This window comes from Amblyomma americanum, chromosome 10 (genome assembly GCF_052857255.1).
Source record: "Amblyomma americanum isolate KBUSLIRL-KWMA chromosome 10, ASM5285725v1, whole genome shotgun sequence".
Lineage (NCBI taxonomy): Eukaryota > Metazoa > Arthropoda > Arachnida > Ixodida > Ixodidae > Amblyomma > Amblyomma americanum.
Window position 1 is genome coordinate 69,885,412 of NC_135506.1, and position 12,601 is coordinate 69,898,012.

At 45.1% G+C, this 12,601-nt stretch overlaps 1 protein-coding gene across 1 annotated transcript in view; it reads left to right on the plus strand.

The window, feature by feature from the left end:
* Positions 1-5,280: 5,280 nt before the first annotated feature.
* Positions 5,281-12,601, plus strand: part of LOC144106874 (calcium/calmodulin-dependent protein kinase type 1-like) — a 43,477-nt gene continuing 36,156 nt past the window's right edge. The window contains 1 exon segment of the mRNA XM_077639818.1: positions 5,281-5,479. Coding sequence (XP_077495944.1) covers positions 5,379-5,479 — 101 coding nt within the window. The 5' untranslated portion in view covers positions 5,281-5,378.

A 12,601-nucleotide genomic window follows, 5' to 3' on the forward strand; every position in this document is an offset into this window, starting at 1 on the left:
ATTATTATTATTAAAGAAGAAGAAGAATGTTTTGCAGGAGAAGAAATGCACATTCGCTAACACGTTTTCAGACACTGGTATCAAGGAACTCCAGAAAGGTTGCCGATACAACGGTTCAGGAAACAAATGCTCTGTAAGTGTCTGAGTCATCTGCCTTCTGGAGAGTCTATACAGGTAGTCTAAAGAAAACCGCACAGTGAGGAAATTGAAGGTGTCAGCAACTTCTTTAAGGAATCCCCATAAAGGCCTCTCACGAGTGTGTGCAGTCGGTGCGAACAGGAAAGGCAAATGAGCACTAACGCGCCTAATAAGCACAACTACTAAAAAAGGGTGATTTACTTATTTGAAGAAGAAAAAAACGCCATTGAGGCACGTTTGTTCGACTAGGTTAAAGGGAGAACTCGTGTGGCGGTCACATATAGATCAGGTTTCCGCGAAAGGGATTCGGGCGGTAGGCCTTCCGCGAAGGATGAGTAGCCCTTGCTGCGGTATGCGCAGACATGCTCTTCTGTTGATTTACAAAATGTATATCCGGCCAATCATGGAATTCGGTTGCGTTTTGTTTTCTATAGCAGCTGCATACAAACTGCGCCCACTTCTGCTCTTTGAGCGAGAAGCTCTGCGCCTGTGTTTGGGTCTCCCTAAATACGTGGCAAACAATGTTTTGTATCTGGAAGCGCGGGTGCCGTCTCTTACTGCAAGGTTTCGCCTTTTGACAGTACAGACGTTTTTTAAAGTTTTGCGACTCGGAGCAGCATGCATCCGAGTTGATCTTCCTAGGGCAGCGAGCGGAGTTCTTGGGTGTCGGATGGTCTCGGCTTCAAAGTCCCCAAATCTGTTTCGTTGAATCTTTGCTGGGTCCACTCAACGTGCGAATACCTGAAATTGTTCCGGTGCGGTCCATTCCTGGAAATGTGTCTATCATCTACGATGACATTTATCCATGTAATGCAAAATTACTGCCTTTCTCATGGTTAAATGGTATGTTGCAGGATTATTTGTCGACCTTCAGCTCACATGTTGCAATTGCGACCGATGGCTCGGTGTGTGCAGAAAAGGCAGGTGTAGGTATTTACTCCCAGTCCCTTGACTGGTCTTTTTCTCTCCGTCTCCAAGATTTCACTCCTATCTATCTGGCTGAGTTTCTAGCAGTGGTTCTCGCTCTGCGCAAGGTACCAATTTCTTTATCAGCAGTAATAATAATTACGGACTCGTTATCTTTATGCACTTCCCTCTCGGCGTCCACTGAATCGCAGCTCTTTCGGATACTAAAATTCCTGATCCCTCCACACATCACATATATTCGATTTCTTTGGGTTCCTGGGCACAGGGGTCTTCTATTAAATGAATCAGCTGATGCTTTAGCGAAGGCAGCCCTGAGTGGACCGATTGTTGACCCGCTTCCAACAACTGCTTACATCACGGCGGCACGCTTTCGACGGTACACTGTAATGAACGAATTGGGCGCATCAGCGCTTACTTCCTTGGACGACTTCCAGCACCTACTGTTCCCTTGAAGAAGCTCAGTCTGGCGATCGCGCAGTCTTGAAGTTTCCTTCACGAGGCTTCGTTGCCGGGTGCCGCAACTAAATTTTTACCTATACAGGCCTGGTGTGGCGATCTCCCCATTGTGTCCGTATTGTGCGGAGCCGGAAACAATAGAGCACTTTCTTCTTTTTTGCCGTCGCTACTCATCGATTAGGAGGCGACTATTAGAAGTTCCAATACAGAATCTCAGTTTGCGCCTGTCTTCTGCGGTTGTTCTGTCTCTTGGCGCTTCTATGCTTGGCCATACCGATGGGAATGTTTGCTCTGCCGTTCAAAATTATCTCCTAGAATCAAAACGTCTACCATTATGAACTTTCGTCCTGCCCATCCCATTATCAGCTTCTGTATTTCGGTTTTTACAACCACTTATAGTAATCCCTACCCCTTCTTTGCCTAAATTTTAGTTTGTATGACCCCCCTAACCTCCTGCAACCACCTCGGCTACGGAAACTGTGCGATCCAAATTTTGGTAGGTCATCCCATGCTTGCCACATGCAACTGGTCATTTAAATAGTCACCGCCTGGTTATGGCCAACCCCCTTGTGGGTATGTGCCATTGTGTGAGGTCAACAACAACAACAACAACTCGTGTGTCTTGTGGTGCATCACGCGGTATAGTATGCCTATTTATGTATGTTAATGAGTGCATGTAACTAAATGAAGTACTAATTAATAAAGAAAGTAGCAAATAACCGTGCCCCCTAAATATTAAAGAACCCCAGTTGCTTTAACCTCAACCACTCAAGAAGAACTCAATGTGACAAGAATTTCAGTCAACATCGATTTTTCACTTTTGGTCATTCTTCCTTCTGTTACCTTGATTATTAGAAGAGCTCATCGCTTATACACCTAACGAAGGCCAAGGAAATTTTGTGTGTCGTCAGTACCCGGATATACCCAATGACATATCCGTGTATTGATTTGGCGCACTAAATAGTTTTAATTATGCAAATTAAAGGCGTCGGGGCAGAATATATGTAGCAAAGAAATGCTAGGAGCCAACCCATGCGCATTAATGCAAAGGCCACGCTAACACATTGGTGCGAATTAGGAGTGACATTTTATTCCGCGCACAGGACCCAAGTTCCTGTCCGAAACGTATAGGTGATAATAATAATAATAATTGGTTTTGGGGGAGAGGAAATGGCGCAGTATCTGTCTCATATATCGTTGGACACCTGAACCGCGCCGTAAGGGAAGGGATAAAGGAGGGAGTGAAAGGAGAAAGGAAGAGAGAGGTGCCGTAGTGGAGGGCTCCGGAATAATTTCGACCACCAGGGGATCGTTAACGTGCACTGACATCGCACAGCACATGGGCGCCTTAGCGTTTTTCCTCCATAAAAACGCAGCCGCCGCGGTCGGGTTCGAACCCGGGAACTCCGGATCAGTAGTCGAGCGCCCTAACCACTGAGCCACCGCGGCGGGGCAAAACCACACAAGGTTCTCGCTGCATCATGAACGTGGAGGGGCGCGTATGCTCGTGCCGCATTTAATTTGTGCCTCTTATTAAGGTTTATTACGACAACCGCCACCCTCTCGTTAATGCTGTAGAATTCCTCTGTTTCCAGCTATATCCTCTTTGGTCAAGAATCCCGCACATAATTCTCCTTCGTCCGCTAAACCAGAGAGAGCTAGAGAGTTAATTTCCTCGCGATATAAAAAAACGAAGAAAGAAAAAACGAAAAAAAGGATAAGGAAAGGAAAGAAATGGCTTCTCAGTACAGGTCGCAATGCAGAGACCAGTACTTAAAAGTCTGCCTCCATTGAAAGGGAGCCTCTCACAAGTGTGTGCAGTCGGTGCGAATAGGAAAGGCAAATGAGCACTAAGACGCCTAATAAGCACAGCTACTAAAAAAGGGTGATTTGCTTATTTGAAGAAGAAAAACGCCATTGAGGCACGTTTGTTCGACTAGGTTAAAGGGAGAGAAGGAAAGCGGCTGGTGGCCTGTTTTGAACATCGTTTTATACGAAAGTGAGAAGTCAATTTTAAAGGTCATTGTTTGCTAATTTACGTCACAGGCCTGAAACAAACGATCCCCACGCTCTGCCAGTGTGCTCGTTGTTGTTGTGCAACCTTGGAACTGAGCGGCCAGCTTTGGAATGACTCGTAGTGGGATGGCACGGGTTTCCCTTTTCCTTCCACCCTTTGTGTAGTGCTGCCAACTTTGTATTTTTTGCCGTCTCTGGTTTTAGAAACATGCTAATGGATGGATGAAAACTTTATTGAGCGAGCGAATATATATTAGAATTTTTGTCATAATCGATAACAAAATGGATTTACAGCTACGGGATCCCGTGATCACTTTCTGACCAATCAGAATGGTAAGCCGTTGAGTTACGTGAATAGCTGACCAATGATATCTACGGGCAGTGACGTCATGCAGTACCCTGCGAGCCCAGCCGTTGGCGGTTGTGGATTCCAGCGTCGCAGGTTAACGATGAGCATCATGATGATGACGTGGTGGCATAACCCTTTGTATCAGGCGGTCACAACACTTGTGCACTAACGGAGCTGTGCATGCAGACACCCCATATCGGCGGCTGCATGAACCATTCAATAGAATATTGTTGATATTCAACCATCGGCAAGGAAATTCACTTTTATTAGTTAAGCTGATTTCCGTTAAGTCAGCAAGTTTTCTGTTCTGGCTTGCACGCAGAATTTAGTCATGCTCTGCATGCGCATCATAGGCGCTATATACTGAGCGCCGTATTTACGTCACTAACGCTTTTAATCTTGTGGATTCTGCTATTTAGCAGTCCGCATACTAAAGTCAGGATTCTAGAACATTTTGCGTGGCCCACTGGTTTTTACCTCTATAGGTGCAACTATGAACTCCGAAGTTTGCTGGAAATACGACAACATGCACTGTAATTTGGAATAAAAGACTTTCCGTCATATCATGGAATAAACACGTTACTCAAGAGTTAATGGAGCGCCATGTAAATTCTGGCTGCATATGCAAACATCTGACAAGCAAACGGGATTTTGCCCTGCACGATTGCTGCATTTTGTCAGTGAATCCTTAAACGAGCTTCGAGTACATCGCACTGAGTATATGTATACATCGCCTGCCGATCGAGTGCATTTGCATACAGACTTAGTTCAGCCGTGTCTGCCTACTATTGCATTCTATAGCTGGTGCGTGCGTGGTGCTTTCTAGCTAGTCCGCTGGATAAAAAAAAAACATACTTTTACACTCCGCAAGAAAAAAAAAAACACGCAAATGGCACGCGCCACAAAAACCGCGTCCGTTCAGCCGGAAATGCACACCACGCCCCTACCACACGACGAAACGCTTTGCTTTGGCGCGCCTTTCCTCCCGATAAGTCCTCCTTTTTGAATGCGCGTCGGCAAGAAATCCGTCAACTCGCGCGCGCTGCCCGCGCCACTTCATTTTCTTGTTTTATTTCTGTCTGTTAAAGTTTTCATGCGCCAAAAAATGTTCCCCTGTTTTCTTCCTGCGCCCACTGAGCAACACGAGGAAGCCGGCGAAGGCTCTAAGCGGCGATGCAGCGCGCGCGGGAACCAAAGCCTGCTGCTCGCATGCAGCAAGCAGCCCGCGGCGTGAGACGAAGGAAGAGGGGAAAAGAGCGAAAAACAAGAACAAAACAAAAACTATCGAGCCGGCGCTGCGCCTGGCAACGTCACCGACGCTTTACCGTGACGTCGCCGGGGGCGCTCCGGGCGACGTCACGGCTAATGGCGCTCGCTCTTTTAGGAAAGTGTACTCATGGCGTCCGGTGTAGCGTGTTTAGCGGCGGCTTTTATTTAGGTGGTACGGATTCATTTTTCGGTGTAATTCGACGCGGCGCCCCGTGCTTTCGACATGCCGCTGTTCGGCAAAAAGGATTCTCAACGAAGAAGGGAAGAAGAGAAAAATAGTGGCAATGTCGAGGCAAAATATGAGTTTAAGGATCTGCTTGGAACGTGAGTGGCTCGCCTTTTTCTCGATTTCTCTCCGTCGTCGCCTCGGTCGGTGGCGGTTTCTCCTCTGTGCTTTTCCGTCTTAGTATCTGCTCTATCCTCGTCCACACTGCTCGCTATGCATGTGTTTGCGTGGCTGGCGCATTCGCCGGAAGAGCGGAGACGAAGTATATTGCGGACCTAACTTTCGCTTTCGCCGCAAGAGCGACGTTTTCCCTGATGCGGTCTCCTCTGGGGCTGCCCGTGCGGCGCGCTCCGATGTGAAAACCCGTTCTATTGCACCGCAGACCAAAATGTGTAACCTTGCGATGCCAAATTATGGGTCATCGTCTCTTAAATCGCATTCACGGCCTTTGCCACCGCAGATTGGATCCTGACTGCTTTGCGCCGAAGTCGAGTTGGCCGTATGGATCCCCCCTTCTCCACTTGATCCTCCGAGCGCGCACGGGTGCCTTAATTCGCGCATCGCCTATGCGGGAACGGCTTACCGAGATGCCGTCGTATTCGCCGCACTCGTTATCCGCGACTTGCTTCCAAACCCCGGTTTGGCCTGCGTGTTCATTTATTGTTGCGCAGTGCCTTTTAAAACGGCGGAAAAATAACAAGGCGTGTCGATCGGGCTAGGTTTATTCGCATATCGACGTTGCATCGCGAGTGGAACAGCATTTAATGGGGGCTATATGCCGAGTTCAAAAGCCGGCCCGGGGACGATATGTTGCTAGTCTGAGAAGAAAACAAGCGGTTGCGACTGTGCTAATCGGGTTTGCCTTGTGAGAGAGAGGGGGAGGGGAGATAATTAAGAGTTAATAAAGGGTAAAGATTAAAAAAAGGCGCGTCTAATGTTTTAATACACCAATGGGAAAACGGGTAGTACGTATTATATAACACGCGCCGCTATGTAGCTGCGTGAACCGTTATCATCAAACGTCACTCGCATCCGCCAGCGGTGGGGCATATCCGACCCGTTCCTAAGAGCGCCAGCTACGTGAACTGCGCGCGAGTGGGTATGAGAGAACAGGAAGAAATATGAAAGAATAAATCTTCGTTCAGCATGTCGACTAATAGCGTAATGTGTGATTAGCGCCCGTCAGTTATAGCGCACATACGGAGATGTGACATTATCCTTGCGGCAAGTGTTGATCCGGAACTGTGGGTGGTTTTCCCGGTGTCGGAGCGGGATTTTCACAGAGCGAGTTGCGCCTCCTTTCCCAGAAGAAAATCTGTGCGACTCTACGGAATTTCCTTTCGACGTGTGCTCGACAGAAGGAGCTCTCACAGCGCTACATAGCTCGCGCCTTGATCTTATCTTGCCTTGTGGCTTTTGACATTAGCGCGGCGTTTGACTCGGCGGCGGCGCAACCTGTTTTGTTGCCTTTGGCAGGCGACGCACGCGACACACACACTGCGCCGACTGCCTCTGTGTCGAATATAGTCGTTGTGTGTTATCCTTCGCGGCGCCGCTTTTATTTGTAGATGTGTCGCGTTTCGTGTGTTGCCACCGCGACGCAATCAGAGCGTGGTTGCAGAAAATAGCGTGGCGAGAACACGGGGTCTTGACACCTACCAGCGAGGCGAAGAATCTTGGCAGCGTGTGCGTGTTGTGGTGCCGAGCGCCGACCCAAAACAACCCAGCTAGAGCTCGCATACCTAGCTTTGTGTGTCATGTGGCGTCGGCCGGCCTTGGACTGGAAAGGTGGCAGAAACGTCGCTCAAAAAACGCCGCGAGGTGTTAGGGTGCACCCTAGCCCTGTGTGTGTGAGCTGACAAAATTTTAACCTGCCAGTAGCAGATAGCTTGCTGCAGGGTTCAGCTCGTACGCTGTCGGCCATGTCAGCCAGTCCTGGAATGCACAGGCAGATGTGCGGACTCCATTTATGTATGGTGCACAGTGGTGGCTGTTGCTTGTGAACATCCCTTTTATAAACTGTGCATGGATGATGTCTTCGCTTAATTCAGAGCACTTTGTTTTTGAGTTGTGTTGCTTTCAATGTAGTTGAATGCTGCAGTGGTATTGCCTGCAGTGTGCATGTTGATAGCATAGTACTGACTGTTGCACCTACTAAACGCGCACTATGCGAAAGCTGCTTGTTATGGCCCAGCAATGCTGCAGACGATTATAACTAATTCTGATCAGATCAGGAAAGTACTTCATCCAAACTTGGTATTGAAAAAACAAGACGGTCGTATGCCAGCGCGAATAAGTAAGCGATTTAACATAGAGAAGCATCTTACGGTGCGCATTTAGCATTGTAACCGTGATATACCTGAGTAAATATGATGTCTCAGATTGCGATGCTAATTTCTTGCAGTTTGCAAGTCTTTTCGCTCATGCGGCTCTGTACAAATAAGAGTACATGTTATTTCTGATTAGTAAAGAACTGTTTGCACTGGGTGACATAGGTATGGACTGCTTTGAAGAAAAAATAAAGCTTTGCCTGCTAGCTAAGGCAAAGAATGTGAGCTGAGTCAGTAATGGCTTTTGATGGCTGTAGCAGAGGTGACATGTGTGAATTGTAATCAGCAGCCTTGCTCTTTGATAACTTCTGTTTATATGCTTGTCGCAGTTTAGTAGTTTGACTATTTACTTGCATAATGGCAACTTTTTTTTCCGCAAAAAAATTTATGGAAAATTTGAAGGATATGCATTCATATGCAGTGTAACATAGTAGCAAAAGCGTGTCTTCTGACAAACTACTCATTGCATTCATTATAGATGTGCATCCATTGCGCATATACACTTTGCAAAACACTTAAAAAGCTTCCAGCATTACTTTTGCTCAGTATAAAGCATTCTGATGTATTAGCAACTTCATTCAAGAAAATTTCATGTGTTAGCAACATCAGTTGCAGTTGTTTGTGTTGTTTGTTTCGGAAAACTTCTTATATTGTTGGGGTATGATGAGTGGCAACAAATAGGTATGCAGGAACAGGTGCTGCTGTCTTAGCTGGAAAAAAAGGCCACAAGTAGGCACCGATAGCAGCCTGTACCATGCATCAGATTGTTTTTGAAATACACATGTTATAAATGCAGCCTCATTTGACACAAAGCCGGCAGCATTTGAAACCACTGGCTATTTCTCATATGCTAGCTGCTTTCAACACGTGAGCAGCATTTGCTGTTTTTTGCCAGGCTTTTCCTCAGGCCTTGATTTTGGTTTTTCTTAAAACTGTGGGAATGCAAAATGAACAGAGAGAAGTGCTTATAAGATGGACACCTTTGCGTTTTAGGTAATTGCTGGTGTAGCTCTGGAGAGCATGTGTTTTCGTTTCTTTAAAAGGCCTAAAATTAGCCAAATGTTTCGCATGATGACTTGTGACAGAATAGAGTTAGAAGAAGTATGATTGAGACCCTAAAAACTGTCACTTAACGACGTGTTCATGTGCGTTGTTAACGGTCAGGAGGGGCAGAATTATCTTCATTGCAATCTGCACATGTCTCTCGTAAAATTCAGAGAAAATTTTCCTCTCATTGGATAATAATTCTTGAATGAAGGAGTTAATGTGATGCTGTTGACTTGACAAGGCTAAACAAAGTTATACCCCTTTTTTTTCACTGAATCGCGGCAGTGTTTACCATGTGCTTGCATATATCAGGTAATGTGTTGTATTGGGCAAGATGCTGTGCCTTCATAGTCAGTTACATTCTCAGCTGGTGATGCTTGTGAATGAAAGTTAAAGCAGTGTTTACTAAAATAATATTTGACTGCTCTGCTGTCTGTGGCAGAAAGAAAAGAGCACGTTTTCATGCTTCTGGGAGCACTTGTGCATTAACATGCAGCCCATAATTGCAGCGCGAGAACTGTGACGAGCGAGCGTTGAAGCCACACAAATTATGTTCAGTTTTCTTTTCAACTTCGTTTACTTTAGTTGTGCACAGTGTACAATGTCTATGCAATGTTTAAAGCATAACAAAAAAGCAAACATGAATAAATGAGATAAATAGCTTAAGGAACTGTTAACATATTTCTGTCAATGGGGCTTCATTTTAGAAGACTGACATTGAAAGCTGTGGTGGGTTTCCAAGAACTTTTTTGAGCACAGCCCAATGGCATGGAGTTCAGCAGTAGTTGAAGGACTGAGCTGCCATTGTCCTTATTGGCAGTTATGACTTCTTTAATGGGGTACACACGAAATTTCAAAATATAAAAAAAGGGTATAATATGTTCTCTTAGCCTATAGAGATTCCATCCAGCAAGTTCCATCTGTGCACATTGTATTGGAAATGTCATTTTATATGATTTTCAATATTAGTCGGCGAGCAGCTTCAAAATTTCCATCTGCACAGGTATAGACATTGATTGACACATAATCTGAAGAGAGCAAAAATTGCTGTGCTTCTCAGTCTGTCAGAAAATGACGACATGTAACCTGCCTTACCGCTTGTTAGAGCTCGGTAGAGACGCTGACCAACGTTATCACTGACGATGTAGCTGGCCATGTTCTGGCACGGACTGAAACTAAAATGGTGGTAAGAAGTGATTTTGTGAGTTTGGTTTCATGATTACTATTACCCGTGCCACACGTGCACAAGAAATGGTGGTAAATAGTTAAGGCCTTAAGTTTGTTAATGCCATTATTTTCAGAGTTGGTGCTACACGTCCCCATTTAATGTCATTATACGAAAGTCATGATGACGATAACGCTTGCTAGGCAGTGAAAAGTTTCACCTAAATATAAACAGTGCTAATGAGCACAGTATCCCGGGAATCTTATTCAAATGCAGTATAAAAATTATTTCGTAGAAAATACCCTTTCTCTTGCTTGACAGTTTGAAAAAGTAGCCATAAAATCGTGTGTCAGCACACAAGCCGCGAGTCTATCAGAAGTGCTGGCAAAAATTGCGCTCTCGCATCAAAAATGCAGTAGAGATGCCTCATCTGACTGAAACTTATGAATTTACCATTTACTACTGGTTAGGAAGTTGCTACTAATAAAGTTGCATACTTTTCTGCATGTGGAATGGGGACGAGAGTATGCATTGCCTGGGCGAAAGAGTTGTGGCAAACTCAGTAGGTCGGAATGGCAGTAAGGCTAATGCCATTAAATTTATACGTATGGCACCGCTCGAATGCCGTTAAAACTTAAGGCAGTAAGCACTTAAGGGCATTAAATTTGCCATTGTGGCACGGGTATAAGCCTGGCAATCTTTCAAGGCAAAAACATGAACATGCAAAAAAGTCTTGCCTCTGTCGCTTAAAGCTCATGAGAGCAAGATTTATGATAGGGTGCTTGCTTTAAAGTGTGTTGCAATGTTATGCGTGGATATATATAGTACTCTGGAGCAGTCAGTCATAAATATACATCTTCACCACTAAGTCATAAATATATGCAGTGGCTGCTGTCTTTATGAGACAGCTTTTTTACTTTCTTGCATATTCTTTAGCTCCATCTTTACTGCTATTTTTACTACTAACGAATGTGCCATCATCCTGTGTGTTTTGGCCTGTTTGTCTAAGGAAAGGATAGAGTTAATCATGAACACAGTGGGCTTGTCTTTCTCTCAGGGAACATAGTCTTGAATCACTGTGAACTACAGGCTGATGAAAGTCGAACATCCCATTTCTTACCTCGAGATTGTCGTCATACAATTCTTGCAATAATGAAAACTAACCAAACATTACCATTTCTAACACTAATTTGTATGTCAGTGTGCATTAATTTTCAACGCGAAGTAAGCAGCCTGCCATGCCAAACCAAGTATTTTCATGTTTAGTTAAAGGGCTCATAACATGATCTACCAATAAATCGTGGTTTTTTTACATTGCAGCTACTAGCCATGACGTTATCATGCATACTTAAAAAATAAGTTGGGCTTTACTTGCACATCTGATCTAAAAATTGCAGTTGGAAGTTATCGGCCCTAAGCCTGCCCCCCTGGCAGCGATGGCCATATTGAAGCAGCCTGAGTGACATCATGACCCGGCAGTGCCGTTGTCTGCTGCAAAACTGCGTGCACGCGCACACGGTCGCTGCGGAGCAGGGCACGCGTGCACCTACTCGAGTCAGGCCATGGCACATTGAGGTGAAGTTGGGGAGATCAGGCTAACAATATATTCAGGGACAGCTTCTTTTGCAATGCAGCAGAAGCTAGAAAAGAAAAAAAAGAGAAGGGCGTGTGCCTTTGTCCCCCTGTCATGGGTGTGACCCCGCATTGTCTCTCGAACTTGCCCCTCACACCTCTGCACCCCTAGCCTGAACAATGAACAGACCACTCCCCTGTCGTGCAGTTTAGTCGCGAGCAAGCATGTGACCAGCGGGTTATGTTGTCACGGATTGTGAGTATGCTAGTGTTACCTGACTGCCATACAGTTCAGGAGAACTTTTAAAAATTCAATTACAATTTACTTCACAAAATGAGCTCAAATCTTGCCCAGTTGTTCCGAGGTGCATAGCGAACAACATTCAATAAACAGCTTGAGCCTGAAAAACGGTGTCGCGGCCCCTTTGATCACCAGCACTTGTGCAGGTTGGGATCACCATCCTTGAGGACTAGTCGATATTGTTGCGGAGGTTGTGTTTTCGCCTCCAGTCAGCAGCTTCGTTTTAAAGGGACACTGAGGAGAAATTGAAGCTGGCCTGTATTGACAGACTACAGGATTCTAACGACCGAAAGACCACTCTTATAGAAAATTGAACTTTTATAAGCTAGAAAAGACCAAAAATGAAATGAACGTGTCGTCATCACTGGCTGATTTTGCAAGTAAATTGCATGCATTGACACCGTATTTCAGGCATGAATCGCAGAGGCTATGGTGTACTGCTTTTCACTTCTAAATGGCGGCATTTATTCCTTCTCACTGTGAATGTGGAGAGTTTGAATCGAATAGCGTGAATGTTTTTAAATTCAATTTTCTCAGCCATAAATGCATCTTGTGCTGTTGGGCAAATGTTTACATAACCAGAAAAAGCCACATAATCAATTTTTTTCTGAGAACATTAATTCGATGCTGTTGTCTTCAGTGTTCCTTCGAGATGAACACCATTTTTGATCTGTTATTACTGTTCATTTCTGTAACAAGATTTATAACAATTTACTCCTGTGCATATTGCCCTCAGGGCCTGAGAGTTCTCATATAAAGAAATAAGTTATTAGGTAAATAAAGAGAGCAGCAAACAAACAAGCGA